The sequence below is a fragment of the Eulemur rufifrons genome, chromosome 12 (genome assembly GCF_041146395.1).
Source record: "Eulemur rufifrons isolate Redbay chromosome 12, OSU_ERuf_1, whole genome shotgun sequence".
NCBI lineage: Eukaryota > Metazoa > Chordata > Mammalia > Primates > Lemuridae > Eulemur > Eulemur rufifrons.
In genome coordinates, this window is record NC_090994.1 from 10804742 (window position 1) to 10822356 (window position 17615).

General features: G+C 42.0%; 1 protein-coding gene across 3 annotated transcripts in view; it reads left to right on the forward strand.

The window, feature by feature from the left end:
- Positions 1–17615, forward strand: part of PSD3 (pleckstrin and Sec7 domain containing 3) — a 435489-nt gene that overhangs the window by 56688 nt on the left and 361186 nt on the right. The window contains exon 1 of one of the 3 annotated variants that reach the window (XM_069484899.1): positions 3203–3348. The exons of the other annotated variants lie outside the window; for them this stretch is intronic. Coding sequence (XP_069341000.1) covers positions 3328–3348 — 21 coding nt within the window. The 5' untranslated portion in view covers positions 3203–3327. Of the gene's footprint in view, positions 1–3202; positions 3349–17615 lie in introns of those variants that run through there. 3 annotated transcript variants of the gene reach the window in all.

Consider the following 17615-nt stretch of genomic DNA (forward strand, 5'->3'; position numbering starts at 1 on the left):
GCCTGGGGAACTCAACTGTTTTCACTCTTCCTTCCACCCCTGGTTTTGCTGTGCATTCCTTTCCAGACCTAAGTAAATTACCTTGGCTTTCACCTAAAATAAGGAACGTATCTTCTGATTCTTGTGAGTATAGATAGACTTGGGCATCCACGTTCTAGGTATTCAGACTCACCTGGTTCAAGAAAGGGCATTTTTGTTTGATTTTTGTATCAATACCTCTAACTTAATCCCCAAACAAATTCCAAGTGGCTTTCCGTCTCTACCTTTTGCCAGATCTTCTTAGTGTCATGTTTATTAGCACCCACATCATACATGTGCATGCATACACACAGACACACACATCTGCATCGCCCAACAGTGCAAAGGACAATTCACAGAACTCTCTCAGGCTTTCAGTCTAAGACAATGAATGGGCTATTTGAAATTTTTACTAGATTCAAAATCTTATATTTTTCTTTTATATACAGAGCAACACACAGCTCTTCAGTGTAATTTCAGTAGGTTTTGACAAATGTAACATCACCCAAATAGAACATCTGTATCATCTTAGAAAGTTTTCTTGTGCCTCATTTTTTAAAAAACAGCATTCAATATTAACCAACCACTGCATAAAAAAACCTGAAATGCCCTAAAATCTTACAGTTATATATGAGAGAAACTTGAGAGGCCTTTCAAAATTTGACAACACACAAAAAGCGTAAATGCTATTATCAATAATGAATGTGAGGCTGGAACTTTTCTAAAATGCCAATAATAAAAAAATAAATTGTAATCAACCATGCTAGAGAAAAGACTGTCTATGTTTAATTCTATCCCATAGAGAATGATGTTACAAAATCATTCCACATTTCACACCCACTAAGATGGCTATAAGCAAACACACAGACAACAACCAGTGTTGGTGAGAATATGGAGAAATTAGAACCCTCATACTTTGCTGGTGGGAATGTAAAATGGTGTAGCTACTGTAGAAAAAAGTTTGAAAGTTAAACATAGAGTTACGATATGACCCATGAATTCTACTCTAGATAGAATTAAAAAGAGAAATGAAAACTTAACCTCTAGAAATGGGGGTTCTTACTCTATTTTCAATATTTCACAAAGCCTAACAAAATATTTACACACAGGATACATGCTGGCAAAGTGAGATGTCAACATTTACTTGATTTGCTTCAGACTTTATCAACTTAGTACTGGTAACACAGGTTAATTTATGCTAATCAGAACCTCTAACAATTTAATCTTCAATGATTTAAACTTGGAAAAACAAATGATTTATTTAATATATGTGATCAGATTTGTAAGTAAAATCTTAAAACATTTTGGCTTCAAGGAAAAAAAAAACAACACCTTTTGTGATGAAAATGGGAAACACATCTCTGTTGCCTAACTTTCAAAATGCTTCTTTATCGAACATTCACTACGGGCCAGGAACTTTATATAATTTATCATGCTAATAACAGTTCTGCAAGGCATTATTAACCCAATTTTATAATGGAGGACACAAAGGCTCAGATTATAGGTGTCTATTTCCAAATCCCTTAACTAGTAAGTTCATGTAAATCTAGGTCCGCCCTGCCTCCTATATGATTAGTTATGTCTGGGTTTATGACTTGTTGGTTAATTTTCCAGGTAAAGCCCACCAGGCCAGTCCTCGAGGTCCAGGGTAGTAACTACATTTTGCACCTGGTCTTACTTCTGATTCTTTGCCACCAAAATCATCAGACCCACGCCAAGGTTCAAGTAAGGCAGGAGTTTATTGGGAATAGGCACACAGGGACTGTCTCTGTAGGGTATTTGTGTAAGAATAATGGAACATGCATAAACGGGAAATATGCCTAAGTGACTGGGGTTCTTCAAACCCACTCATCTGCTCTTACTGCCGCTCTAGCAGGGGGAGCACGAGCTGCGGTCGTTTGTCCGAAGTTGGAATGGATTTGTGTAAATGCACCCACTCCCCCTCAGTCTGGTTCCTCTGGTGGGTGCCACCGACTGACTTTGACAGATGTGGATGGGGCAGTCAAAGCAAAAGTAGGCGACTCATGTGGCCTTGCTGCATCTTACTGCGCTCAGTGGACGGAGGGCAAGTGAGCTCACTGGGCAGCTCCCGGCCACCAGGGGACCTGATTCCACCCCCAACTCTAAGCATGGCCAACTTAGTCACTTCTCTTCATTTAGGCATCTTCTACTGATTTGAAAAAGCCTAATCTTTGGAACAATAAAGCTGTAAGACAAACATGGGACTACTGTGCATGGGCCAGGGCGTCTACCTCCAGGTGCTTGGACTTTACAGACTGAAAGGGGGTGGCTTTTAGGTCCCCCCTCCCTTTACCAGAGGAGGGCGCCGTTCCAGGCCTTTCGTCCGAGGCACAGATCAAGGGGCAAAGAAGAAAGGTGCCGGTCGGTGGCACTTCTGATAGAAAATGCAGTTTTAAGTGCCCTGTCCCCCGGCACGCGCTCTCGGTGAGGGACAGTCCCGGGCAAGGCTGCGGGATGGATGGGAGTGAGCGCCGTCCTCGGGCGGATCCGCCTCAAAGGGGAATGGACCTTCAATGGGTCACGAGTCCCGGGGACCAAAGGCACCCGCGGCGGCTCGTTGCCCGGGGAGCCCGATCAGAGAGGCCGACAAACTCCAACCCCGACGCCGGCGGATCCCCTGCTCGGCTGCCCCGGGACCCCAAGGGGACGCGGGGGCCCGCGCTCGCCCGGCTCTCGGCGTCGCCGCCCGGGACCCGGCGAGACGGCGCCCAGCTCGCGGCTCCCCTCACACGGCCCTTCCTGAGAGGAAACAGCAGGGAAAGCGCCTCTCACTTTTCTCGGGCTGGGAAAACTGTTAGGGAAGAAGACAAAGCAACAGGCAGGTTTCCGCTCTCGGGCTGGAGGCCGGGCCCAAGGAGAGCGCGCGGCCCCGGGAGGCAGCGGAGGGCCCGGGCTGCCCGAGGGCCGAGCGCCCAGGCCCAGGTCGCGTCCCGCGGTGTCCCGCCGCGCCCCCGGGGCCCCGCCCCCGCGCCTGCTGCCCCGCCCCTCCCTCGCTTTTCCCGGAGCGCCGGCCCCGCCCCCAGCCCGCCCCCTCCCCCTCCTCACCCCACCCCCAGCCGCCGCCGCCGCCTTCGCTTTGACGTTGCCGGGGGCCGGGAGGGCGGCCGCGGCGGGCTCCGCAGCCTGGGCAGCCTCCGCCAGGGAGCGCGCCGGCCGCCGCCGCTGGGCCGTCCCGGGAGCCCAACAAAGAGCACGCGGCGCCGGCCGCCCGCACTCGCGCCCTGAGGCTCCCGGCCCCCGAGCTCCCGGCGGCGGTTTCGGCGCGGCGGCCGGGGCGGGCGATGGAAGATGGAAGGGAGCAACGCCGCGGTGAGGCTCCGGAACGACCGGGGCGGGGGCGCGGGGCGCGCGGGTGTCCACTGTCCGACTGGGGGTCTGGTTTGCTTTGTCGCTCCTCGGTCCCTCAGGGTCCCCGGGGCCACTTGTGTTTGTGTCTGGACGATAGGTTCTGGTAACTATTTTCCTTTTTGCGCTTGCTTTCTTTGTGTTGTTGGGAGCCCAAAAGATCAACTTTGTGGTGTTAAGGTTTAGGGGTTTTAGTTCATCCCTCTGCTTTGAAAACCTAAGAGCTGAGAGAAGCAAGAGACCTGATCTTGCTTAAAGATCAAAAGGAGGAAAGCATTAGAGGACCTGATGTGCCGATTTTACTCTGCCAAGTCAGTCCTTGTATTTAGGGACTATCACGTTTCTGTCAGAAAGGAAAAAAAAAAAAAATCTCAACAAACTTGCATTGAGCGAGCAGACAGACAAGGGGAGATTATTCGGTGTAATATTCCTAGTGGCTTTTAAAGACGTTTACATCATTCAATTTTACATGCATTTAACTTTATCCATTGTTTTCAGCTGAATGTTCTGGGAAATGATGTTCTGAGATTAAAAAAAAAAAAAACCGGTTAACACAGATTAGACAACGTGGGTTTAGAACGTTGTCGGTGACCTAAATAATAAATGATTAATTTCGCCATTCCGGGTGTTAAAGGATATTAAACACTCACTAGGCAGAGGAGGTAATGGGCACTACGATTTCATTCTCCGGAGACTGGTCTCCTGACAGTGGGATCCAAGATTTCCCCTCCGCAGTCACTCTTGAGTGGCTCCAGGTGTTGGGGTAGGAAAGCGGGAGATCTGGAAAATTACTGTAAGTGGGATTCTGGCAGCAAATGCTTCCATTCATTAGTTATAATTGAGTGTGTGCAGAGGATTTTGCAAAGCCCAGTAGCCAGGTGAGTAAGACAGGATTTCTGCTCTCAAGGAGATTGCTTTCTAGTAGGAGAAAGAGACTTATGCATAGGTTATGATGGAGGATCCTAGAGGAAGGAGAGGCTCTGGCTCAAGGGCTTGGAAGTTCTCAGAGAGGAACTGGCAGTTGAGCTGGACCTTGGAAGGGAGGGGTTGGTTGGGTTTTCGTGAGATGTGGGGGAAAGGATGTTCCCTGCTGAAGGAAGGGAAATGCACTTTCTAGCCTCTTCCAAGAAATACTTCACCATCCTTTCTTTTCTGAGAGTGTTTACACATCAAGAGCTTTTCTTTTAGTAAGTTAATACATTCCTCTTTAGCAGTTAAAAATGCAGCATGTTCAACAGAACCAGTAAAACAGATGCAAAATAAGCTAGCATCTTCTCAACCAATTTTTAGTGGCTGGGTGCATGTCCTTCTACAGCTTTCTTATATTTGTCCACGAATGATTTGGTCTTGTTTGTCAAATATTACATTAATAAAAGCTCTTTGTACCAAAAGGAGCAGAGCAGTTGGTACCAAGGAAAACACTTGGACTAGTAGGTAGGACACCTAGCATGTAGGTGTTGCCACTGATTGGGTGAGTTTTTGTCACTGACTTGGGCAAATCATTTAACCTTTGTATTAAATAGCTAAAGTTCCTTCTGTGTAGGGTGAGGGGATTGGGTCGATACATGCTCTCTCAGAGCCTTGTAGCTCTAACATTTTATGTTTCCATGCCTAGACTTGTGTATGCATTACTTATTCATGGATGTACTCCAAATTTCACATTCTGAATATCTCTGTGTGTTCTATGAATGGATCAGCACTCTTATCCTGGCTATTGAATTTGGGAGAGTGATTAAAGCTGCAAAGCTAAAATAACCTTATTAAGGTGAAATTCCATGGTTGAATGTTAGTTTTAAAAAATGCGAGAATAAAGTTTGATTTGCAGACCTGAATGTGTGTTTGCTTTAAAAAAAAAAAGTTTTGTGGACACTATTCCCTTCATTTGTGACCAAGGAATAATACATATACCTTATTAGGTACTTTTTACTTAAGCGGTTCAAGTTTGCTTTTAATTAAAGTAAATGCTAGCAATGAAAAAAATGGGGAACTTGGAAATCTTATAGGCTAGTAAATCTTGGGAATTTGGAAATAAAAAAATAAAATTGAAAAGCAGATCATTGAAAAAGAGAATTCAGAGACACTGTCCATCAATGTCTCTGTTCTCTTTCTAAAACCTTGATATTTATGTATTTGTTTGCCAACTGAGATGGAAAATATTTGAGTGGAATTTAGCCTGGAATTACATTGAAAAAAAACATGTCTAAGGCATGACTACTTTTAGAGGTGATTTTTTTTTCCTTTACAGAAATTCTGGAGTGATTTGTTATGCATTATTTATAAACTAAGACACCAGTGTGGTAATGGGTTAATCTCAGCCTTGGTTAAGAGCTGCTGAGGCAAAAACCGTGTGAACATTAAAGTGTGTACATGCTTTGGCTTCAAGACTGGTTTTTTTGAGGTTTATGTGGGGTAATGTTGTCATTTGGCAATTACAAAAAGAGCGTATCTTTGGGTTTGGGTTGGAGTAGGAGGTGAGTTATGGATAATGATCTTTCTCAATTTTTAGAAATGAATTCAGACATGACTGAGGTTTAGGCAGACTGTGAAAAATCTGATGACCAAAGTCCGTGTACTGTACTTTGTGAATCAGCTTACAGAAGGCTGGGGGTCTAGTCTAACCTTGAATCACCGCTGTTGTCATGGTTCTCAACCTTTAGGGGTTCTTCTTGGACAGTCAGTCCTTGGCTTCCTCTGGAGATGTTTCACCTTGAATTCTGCCTCTCAGTTCTTCCTAGTTCTTTTACAGTTAAAACAGCCTGGCTTTATTTTAGGGAAGTACAGGATCCAGATGAAATCCTCCAGAGCATTTGTTCAGAGTGTCCATGCCTTGACAGCTTGTGTTGATTGTGATATTGTATACAGACTCAGAGATTTGCTGGAAAGAATTTAAGTGGTGGCATTATTTTTTTGAAAGAGCCTTTCCGAGTTACATGACCATCTTCCAAAGACATTTTTCACAAGTTCCAAATTAAGTAGTGTTAGTTGTAGTGGCTGTTGCAGTTTACAATGGAGAAAAAGGGTAATTTGCAGCATGTAGTTAACAAGTTATTCTTAAATCCAAATTACCAAATTTCCATGTCTCATTTGAAAATAATGTGCAACTTTTAACATTAATAATCTTTGCTTGTATTATTTATATAACAATAGCACATGTCCCTGCAGTACTTTTTGCTCTATTTAATGAATGATTTTTCACTGTGCCCAGAAGGTCAACAAACTGGGGCCCAGCTGGTGCCGAATGGGCAGGGACTTTGTTGACACTCCAGGGCACAGAGGTGGCCCAGCATTTTCCCTCTTGGTGACACCTGTGATGTGATGGATCCGCCAGCTCGTTTCTCCTTCCTCCATGAGACAGCCAGGCTGTGGCCAGGGCTGACCACTCACTCCTTGGGGCTTGCTTTACAGCAAACAGCCATCTGGTTTGAAACTCCCTTTTCTCTGAACATAAATTAGTGAGATGAATCAGAATAATTTGTACAAGTTGATGGATATTTTTAAAAGACTATTTTTGGAGTTAGGGATTTAGAGTAAGTGGAAAAATTAACATTTTGACCTGGGCTGGGCCTCTTTACTTACATTGTATTTTCATGTGGGTGTTAAGAGAAGCAGAATTTTCCTTTAAGTTTTATCTTAAATCCTAACTTTTGGAAAACGCTTATTTTAAGTGATGTTTTTCAGGCATGAAGCATTGTCACAGTCACAGCTGATATTTATTGAGTTCTTATGTGAACTGTCTCCCCTAGTCCTGACGACAACCTATGAGGTCAGTACGGTCATTATCTCTGAACATCTGCAGGGGTTAAGAAACTTACTCAAGATCCCACAGGTAGTAAGTGGCAGAGCTGAGATTTCAGCTGAGTCCAATTTTCTTAACCACCATTCTGCTTTTATGTCCTTAAAAGTTAGCATTGAGTGTTGCAGAAACTGAGCTTTTTGGCTCTAATAATTTAGATTCTTTGGGTCTTGGAATGTGAATATTGGATGACTAATTCATCAACAATCATTATTTTATATATCTGTTGGCTTAAGTAGTGAGACCAAGATTGTTTGGCTCAAGAGATGGAAATTGTGTAATTAAAAACAAACAAAAAACCCCCCCCAAAACCCTGTAGTGCCTACAGGGATCACTGTAGGGCCACATGTAAGGAGTTTCATTAATTGGAATCCAAAGTAAAGCAGATTAACAATTGAAAATGGAATGTAAGGCTCGCCTATTTTAATTTCTAATTACATCATCTCAGATGTGATGTAGACAGTTCTACCACAGTGGGTGTTGACACAGAGAAGGCAGCTTTTCCTTGTTATTTCTTCTCATGAGCTGGGGCTTAGAGGTTGTTGCGAAAAGGAGTCTGAAACAATTAGGAGGAGGATGGGGAATGAGCCCAGGGCATTAATAAGAAGATCAGGCGGCAGCTGCTCCCTGTTTCTCTGGCCTTCTGTTCTCAGATCTTTGCTAAGAATAAGTGAATTATAGGATGGAGCAGCTTGGTTCTTCCTATGGCTAGTTGGTCTGTGAGCAAGGAAAGTAGAAAATGTAAAATAGAAGCAACTATAGCTACTTTTGTTTGGCCTTCAGGAGATTACTGGTTAAGGGCCAATGAAACTGCTTTTCTCTGTATATGAAAACTTACATTTTTTTTTTAATTTAGATTTTCAAAAACTCTTTCCAAGAAGTTATCTGATACGTACAGTATAGACTGAGTCATAGTACACTGAGGGAAGGGGAAATCTAGGTGTAAGAGTGAATGGCACAGGCCATACTAGGAGAGAGTTGCTACCTTTTTGATTATCTTATTTTCTAAAAAAGTTATGTTGGAAAAATGCTGAGAAATTGGTAGCAGGCTGTCTGATCTTCCAGAGCATCTGCCCTGACCTTCTCTTCATGTCCCTAAAATCTACAAATAGTGGGTGTTCGAAGAAGCAACATGTTTACTTGGGTCTGAACTTACTGTTTGAATATCAAAGTTCCCTTTGGACAGTTTTTTTTATGTTTTGCGGATTCATTTCTAGTGGCTCCAAAAGGTCCATGAGCTGCCTTCCCTACCTGCTGATGCGTCTCCCTATAAAAATCTCCTATGAACAAAAGAAAAATTGCATTGCTTTCCATGAGCTAATATCCGTAAGTAAATCAGTCAGGGCACAAAATGAAGTACAAACATCAATCTGCTATTCATTTATTCATTCAGCAAATACTAAGTACTTACCATGTGCCAAGCTCTGTAATAGGCTCCAAAAAACCTTGTCCACTGACCTAGGAGAAGCTGCCAAGAACATTCAGAGGCACTTGGGTCATACTTGTGAGAGTCAGACTTCACAATCAGTAAATATTGAAACTACTGTATCTAAGAATTCAGAGCTTGTGAACTTTCATAGAATCGATGAAGATAGTGCCCGAATCAGCATTGTTCAGGTAGAACTTTCTGCTGTGATGAAAATGTCCTTAATCTGCCTTCTCCAAAAGGTAGTTAGTAGGTGCATGTGTATAACTGAGCACTTGAAATGTGGCTAGTGAAGTTTAAGAACTGAATTTTTAAGTTTATTTAATTTCAGGTGGCTGGTATATTGGACAGCACAGCTTTAGAGCAAAAGTGCTTTAATAGATGGCATTGTCTGTCCTGAATTGTTATGTCTTTCTTAACCACCTGGTTGCTCATGGTGTCTTTACCAACTAGGCTTTGATAAAATTTGAGTATTGTACCTGTTTACCCTGTCATGTCTGGTAAATGTAAAAGTAGGAAAAATGTATGGGGGACATGGTTTAATGGCAATGAATAGAGATGAAATCCTTGAAAATGATTAGAAGAAAAGTGTATTCAGTGGTAGGAACTGTCTATGGCCATACCACCCTGAACACGCCCGATCTCGTCCGATCTCAATGGTAGGAGCTGTTCTGAAGAAAAGTGAACACATTTTGTAACAATTGGTAATACTCAGCAAGATGGAGGAAAAGCTTTTGACAATATGGGAAAACGTTTGAACCGGTCGACTATTGGCTTCTATTAATTGAAGAAATGGCTGGGAGTTTTTTGAGTGCTAAAGGAGGTGGTGAAAACGCTGCCCTTGATCTTTTTTTGTAGTTGGAAGCTGTGGATGGTTCTGTAGCTTCAAGCTCTCTGTGAATCTGCATAGCATCACAGTAAATATTCAGGGGGGCAGTGCTGGATATTAGAGCAGCTAAGGTCTTTTGAGGACACCTGCAGAGCTGTCTTAGAGGCCCAGGAGATTTTTCAATGTAGATGAAACTGACAGGAAAAATGCCTGACTAGCATGCGTATTGGCAGAGTACTGAGCTTTTAAATTATAGGTAAGTGAAGGCGCCTGTGTCCCTTGATTAGAGATAGAGAACACTCTAATAAGGACGTGGAACTGAGGAAAAGGTCTTACGCTATATCCCCAAATGCTTTTTAGTGTCGAGTCTGGAGGTAGACAGCCACATTTACAGGCACTAGGGTTTCTCCAGAGTTAGGAGCAGCCTTGAGTATAGCATGTGTGAAACCATGAGAGAATTCTCACAGTCGTCCGTTGGAATACATTCCAGTTTTGAGTTTTGTAATTTGTAGTAAAAATACAATGATATAAAGGCATAACAATACAAAAATATGGGTATAGAAAGAGGAGAAAGAATGACGTCTATTCAGTATTTATTATGGGCCAGGTACTGTAGAGAGTGTGTGTTTGTGTGTGTGTGTGTGTGTGTATGTATGTATGCATGCACACACGTGCGTTTTGTGTGCATATATGTATTCTTTACTGAAAGATAGGTGGTATGGTATCTTTATTTTCAGAGGATGAAATTGAGACTCGTGTTAAAGAGATTCTTTTTTCCAACAACTATTGAGGTAAAACTCACATACCACAAAACTCACTCGTTAAAAGTGTACATTCAGTGATTTTTAGTATGGTCACAAAGTTGTGCATCCATCACCCTAGTCAACTTTAGAACATGTTCATTACCTCAAAAATAAACCCCAGACCCTAAGCTGTCACCACACCCCTTAGTCCTGCCATTGCCCCATTCCTTGCCCCAGGCAACCACTAATCTCTTTTCTGACTCTGGGTTTTCCTGTTCTGAACTTGTCATGTAAATGGAATCATATAGGATATGGCCTTTTGTGACTGGCTTTTTCCACACAGCATAATGTTTGCAATACTTATCCACATTGTAGCATGTATTAGTACTTCATTCCTTTTTATGGCTGAATAATATGTCATTGAATAGATAGGTCACATTTTATTCACCCATTCATCAGTAGATGGATTGTTTCTACTTTTTGGCAGTTAGGAATAATGCCAATTATTAGAAATAATACCACTATGAATATTAGCATACAAATTTCTGCGTGGATGCGTGGTTTCATTTCTTTGGGTATGGGAGTGGAATTGCTGGGTCATATTGGTACTCTGTTTAATGCTTGGAGTAACTGACAGTTTTTCACAGGCTGCACCATTTTACATTCCCATCAGCAGTGTATGACGGTTCCCATTTCTCCACATCCTCATCAACACTTCTTATTTTCTGTCTTTTTTATTCTAGCTATCCTACTGGGAGTGAAGTAATATCTCATTGTGGTTTTTCTTTCCATTTCCCTAATGACTAATGATGCTGAGAACCTGCAGTGTTGGGGCCACGTGTGGCCTTTTGAATCCAAATTTTACAGCACACATCCTTTTGTTAGAGGGATTTGTTCTGTGAAGTTTGAATTTGGTCAAGGGGCCACACTTGGGGATCAGGAGGGCCACATGTGGCCTTGAGGCCGCAGATTCCCCACCCCTGCTTGGGTTTTTTGTTCATTTATTATTAAATTGTAAGAGTTGTTTATATATTCTGGATATAGGTCTCTTATCAGATGTTTTCACTTTCTTGTTCTGTTGTTTGAGATACGTGAGGTTCTTTATTTTCAGCAAAGCGTGAGAAGTCTCAGTGAAGATCCCTGCCCTCACAACGTTTCCTGAAGTGAGTATACACAACTTCAGGTAAAATGATTCAAAAAAGGGTGGGTTTAACCTTTGCCATAGCTTTGTGGGAGGACCACAAAGCTCTGAGGACTTGAGACTCGTGTGTGTACGGAAAGGAAATTTTGGAAGTGGATTCTATGGAGCCTTTTATATAGAAACTAGTGTTCTCCTGGATTAGACAGAGAACTGCTTGAAAGGGGGATATCCTACCCCGAAGAGCCCTCTTGATCTTTTTAGGGCCTGTAGTTTCATGATTTAAATAGTGTTTCCCAAACTTGTCTGTCACAAGAATTACCTGGCTTTAGATTTCTAGGGCTGCCTGAAGATTTAGGTTTAGTGGTTCTGAAGGGCCACTTTTCATAATCACTCCGTGTGATTCTTAAGATCAGCATGTCTGGGAAACTCTGATCTAACAGGTGAAGTAATGACCTGTCAGTGGTCTCCTTTGCAGCTTAATTAGTTCTCTTTAGTGGGTGTGGCCTCCAGGTGGCAACCATCTCTCACTGAGGGAGAGTCCAAGGAGCTGATCAGCCAGTCTGGCCACTTTGCTGACCTCAGCACTGGATCTTGGGGCAACTCATATTGTCCCCCTGGACCCCCACATGCTAGAGATGGTTCATAAAAATTTAAACAAGGCTCACAACATTTTCAAGTTATAAGGTTGCCACCACTCTCTTGAGAGTAATCTTCCCTCCTCCTTCCCTCCTTTTTAAGATGAGTTCATATTTTCTTATCATTACTGAATGCCTGGAGGCCTCCCATAGCCATACAGATCTCCATGAAACAAACCCAAGGGGAGAAAGATAGATGGAAAGAAAGATAGACCCCATTTTATATAATCTCTACACTTTGCTTGTTTTAGTGGCTGGTTAGGGTCTCCTGAAAATTTGATAAATGGAAAGTTGGGAGGGGAAGACTCATTTGGCTGTCCTCTTTTTTTTTTTTTTTTTTTTAGAGATAGGATCTTGCTATGTTGCCCAGGCTGGAGCTCAGTGGCTATTCACAGGTGTGATCAGAGGGCACTGCAGCCTTCAACCCCTGGCCTCAAGTGATCCTCCTGCCTCAGCCTCCCTAGCAGCTGGGATCACAGGTGTGTGCTACCACACCCAGCTCTGTCTCTTAAAGGATTTTCTGTGTCACCAAGAAGCAGTGCAGCATAGAATGTGACCTTGAATTAGATAATCTGATTTGTTTCCTGGCTCTGTCACCTTCTAGTGGTGTCACCTTGGGCCAGTTATTTTAACGTCTCTATGCCTTGCTGCCTCATTGAGCTCATGGAATACCTCACTAACATTTAGTGGTTGGGAAGGGCTTAGAGCAGTTTCTGAAAAACAGTAAGGAGGCAGTAAATGTGACCTGGGTGGTAGGTTACATTTACCTGGGTGGGAGATGGAATTATCACCCATCTTAAAGTCACACATCTATCAAATGTTAAAACTGTCCCTTCTTGTACCCTATACTGTGATTGCCTATAGGTGCACTTTATGGAAGCCAAGAGGAAAATTCTAGTATAGCTAGCCCTCTGTATCTGTGAGTTCTGTACCTGTGGATTCAACCAACCTTGGATCAAAAATATAAAAAAAAAAAAAATTATGTCTGTACTGAAAATATACAGACATTTTTTGTCATTATTCCCCCAAACAATACGGTGTAACAACTATTTACACAGCATTTAAATTGTGTTAGGTATTATAAGTAATCTAGAGATTTAAAGTATAACAGAGGATGTGTGTAAGGTATATGCAAATACTACACCATTTTATATATAAGGAACTTGAGCATCTGCTCTGAGGGAGGTCCTGGAACTTGTCCCCTGAGGATACTGAGGGAAGACTATACTTTATTTGGTGCTTTGACATACAGTCATTCAATAAATGTTGCTCAGTGAATGAGTTAAGCACTATAGGCTCTTAAATAGCTAAGCACAAGAACCCTCCCAAAAATATATGGACGGAGTAGCTGCTTTGACATTTAGCCTTGTCTAATGGTGAAATAGAATTTCCAGAGGCAACAGGAGTTCTGGCCTAATAATTATTTGCTGTTGGCTTTGCTGTGGGGTCTCATTACATCTCCTGCTTTGGAGAAGTGGGATTTCCCCCACTTCACAGTCAGCGTCCATGGGCTGCTTTTAGAGCTCCAGGTGTGTGACTTTTATCTTAGCTCTCTTGCAAATGACAACCTAGGGCACAAAAGATAAGAGTGATGTGCTACTATGAATTTCCTCACCCTACTCTTTCCTTTCTGGCAGAGACTTCTGATAGAAGTAGATAATGGTGCTGGCTGAGTTTGCCTGGTGTGATGTAACGGTCTCAGCAATTCTGTTTCATCATTCTTTTGATTTTATCGTATTTTTCCATTTTTGATGCATTTCTTTCTACCTTCCTGGTGTGGCTTGTGTATCAGTTGATGGCCTCTCATATTGCTAGGTCCTGTTTGGGAAAAAAAAATCTAATGAGACATAGCATAATATTCTGAAACTGAAGCTTAAGTAAAGATAGGTAGTTTATGGATTCAAAAGAAATTGATAGGTTAGAGAAATTAAAGCCAAAATTTTAGAAGCATTACTAATATAAATATATCTATGATTAGTCAGTGAGAAAATGGTTTAATTTACAAAATTGTTATATATCAGTAGGGTTCACAGGGGAGTTAGGAGAATGGTAATTCCATTTTCTTAACCTGGTGGCGTATACAAGGGTATTTGCATTATGAATCTGTATATTTTACAAATGTTTGGTAAGTTTCATTTTGCTTCTGTTTAGTAAAAACAATTAAAATGTAAAACATTTGCGAGTAGAATTCTCTTATGGCCATTAATGGCTTCTTTCTACAGCATTCCATGTAGTTTTCATGGTGAAACAACTTTTATTTATTATGCCTATATTTGTTTTACATAATATTGAAATTACATAATTTCAGTAGCAAGTACAACCAGCAGAAATCCATTTGGGGGCAAACGCAACTGATTCTTGGCAACCATCAACTCAGTGGTGGGAGCAGAATTTCATGAGCTCTCCAGAGCCTTGATTACTAGCTGTGAGCACTCGGTGATAATGGGTGTTAGACAGCGAGTCTTACAGGGTGGCTCTTCATCCTGGAGTCGTCTGCTGTGTGTGGAACCAGAAACAAAAGCAAACCTGACGTAGTATATGAAAACTAATAAGGTAGAGAAATTAAGACTCTGTCCATTTTGTTTTAAAATCACTTTTGGCTTTTATCTGTCTCACATTACTTCTGTTGTGTACAAAGCTACTTCACTCCTGAATAATTTATTTTTATGTCTAAACATTTTGCCAAAATCATTTTGCTTTCCTTTTACCTGGAAGATAATTTTAAGTTATTTTAAAATGTGGTTTATAGAAATAGGACCCACTATGTCCATCTACTAAGTACGTTACTAAAGTGTAAAACAACAAAAACATTTTTTTCTGTCTTGTACTTGAGTCCAGAAGTTCACTGAAAGTGGGTTACACCCGGATTTTATATACCATTAAACTATAAAGTGCTTTGTACTTTTCATCATAATTTCTCATTCATCTAAGGAAATCAAAGTCCATTCTATTGGCCTGGCTATTTCCACCTGCTTGCAGGAAGGGTGTACCTTTTTGGGACCCATCTTTTAAATGAGCTCTAGTGAAGCAAGGGTTTGAGAAAGCCGAGCATTCTTGGAGAATTTTAGCTCAGTTTAGAGAGCGATTTCTTTACAATGGGTCAGATTTTGTGTGAAGTTAATCTAATAATCAAATTGGAGCAGCTTTGCTTCTTCCATAGTATCTGAATATGTGTATGCATACAAAGTGACTTATTTGAAATACAACTCTTTTAAAAGGCTACAAGTTATGTGAGAGTAGGTCATGTGCAGCTGTGTGTCACTGTCATCTTTCCTTCATACAGTCATTTAGCAAATGTTTATTGAATGTCTCTTGTATACCAGGGATACAGTAAACAACAAAACGGACAAAAAAAATCCTTGCTCTTGCCAGGTGAGAAAGACTGTGTGTGTGTGTGTGTGTGTGTGTGTGTAGTATGTTGATGGTGTGAAGTCAGAGGAGGGAGGCTGGGAGTGGATGGAGTTGCCGTCAAGGATGGCCTCACTGAGGTGACAGGTGATGAAAGACGTGAAGAAGAGGGAAGAGTGCTCCAGGGAGAAGGGGCAGCAAGTGCAAAGCCCTGAGGCAGTGCCATGGTCCCTGCCTTCCGGGAAGAGAAGAGCAGCGTGGCTGGAGTAGAGTGGGCACGGAGGAGCAGACACCATCACCAGCTCCCTTGGGGCCTTCTAGGCTATTGCAAGGGCTTTGGTTTGTACTTAGAGTGAGCAGAGAAGCCAGTTAGAAAGTTTCAAACAAAGATGTGACATGATCTGGCTTATGCTCTTGGAGGACACACTGCTGCTGTGTGTCATGGGAATAGCCTGAGGTGGGGAAGGGCAGAAAGGGGCTGACCAGTTAGGAGGCTGGTATAGTAACCTAGGTGAGCAAGGTGGTGGCTTGGCCCAGAGTGGTATGTTTTGAAGGTTGAGTGGGAAGGGTTTTCTGATTGACAGAAAGTGGGGTGTGAGTGTGAGAAGTCAAGAGTGACTTGCAGCGTATTGGCCTGTGCAGTTGGAGGGATGGAGTTGCATTAACTGAGATAGGGAAAGGCTGATTTTGGAGGAAAGATCAGGAGTGCAGTTTTTGAGATGTCTGATAGGCAGTTGGATATATTTAATATTTGTCTGGCTTTCAAAAGAGAGGTCTAAATAGAGTTAAACATTTGGAAGTTGTCAGAGTATATAACTGGATGAAATCTACAAGGGAGTGAGTGACAGTGGAAAGGAAAAGAGGTTCAGGACCGAGAACGTGGGCTGCTTCCATGCTGAGGTTGAGAGCTGAGAAGGGACCAATAAAGGAGAATGAGGAAGAGCAGCTAATGAGGAAAATCAAGAGAGTTTGGTGTTTAGGGAGCCAAGTGAAAAGTTAAAAAAAAACTGCTTTAAAGAGGATGAGTCAGATGTTCCTGAAAGGTCAAGTAAAATGAGGGTCCAATGACAATTGACCCAGGGAGTTAGCAATGGAGGAGTCATTGGTGAGCTTGATAACAGAAGTGTGGTGGAGTAGAGGGGCCCCAAAATTGATAAGTGAGAATTCAAGATAGTCCGTACATAGAGAAATGCAAACTTCAAATGTAGACAAATATTTCAAATATTTTTGCTGTAAAGAGAAGGTGAGAAATGTAGCTGAAGGGAGAAGTGGGATCAAGAGATGTTTTAAAATGGGGAAAATTACAGCATGTTTGAATACTAACAGGAAAGACTGTGAAGAGGCTGAAAGATGATCCTTAATGTAGTAGCACAATTCCCAGTCAAAGGAACTTTAGTTTAAAACAGCTAAAACCATCTCGCTTACTGTTGTAAACACTAATTCTTGTTAATGCAGTCAGTTTTTTCACCATACAAAGTTCCTTCCATCTCTGTCAAAAATCAAACTTTTTTCTTTTGTCTGAGCCTTTCAGTAAATTATTTTTTGGTATGAATAGTGTCTGCTCATCTTGTTTAACCTAGGGCGGTCCTAGTTCTGCAGTAGGCATAGGTCTGGGTGTGCCCTGTCCGCACACTTTCAGTCACTGGTGACTTCTTCAGTTCTTACCTGAGGCACAGATTCCCCACCATCCTTTAAGCATGTTTAGGATCCCATTTTCCAAGAATGTATTCAGTTAACAAAATATTCATTGTGTGCATTATGCATATAAGGTCCTGTGTGTGTGATTAGCAACTACCGAACAACAGATGTGTAATAAGAGTAAGTATTTAAAGATACAGGTGTCTCTTGATCTTGTGTGGATGAGCAGCTGCTTCCCAGATGTTACTGTGCAGATCACCTAAAATGAAGATTCTGATTCCTTAGGTCTGGAGTGGGGCCTGAAGTCTGCATTCCTAACAAGCTCCTAGGTGATGCCAAAGATGCTGGCACACCTCATTTTGGTAGAAAGCGATCTTAGGGTACTAATTCTGGGCTTGTTTTATCCCTTAGATTTTCCTTCTGCTATTCTACTTTCTCTATTATTTCCATACTGGGTCTTCTCTAGCAGGAACTTTCTGACTCAGAACAACAGTACAGCATTTCAGTATTTTGGGTCTCCACTCTTTGCATTTTTTTTTATTTAAACTTTTTTTCATTTTCATTTTTTTTTTTTTTTTAAATAGGGTCTCTCTCTGCCTTCCAGGCTGGAGTGCAGTGGAGTGATCATAGCTCTAGTGATCCTCCTGCCTCAACCTCCCAAAGTGCTGGGATTATAGG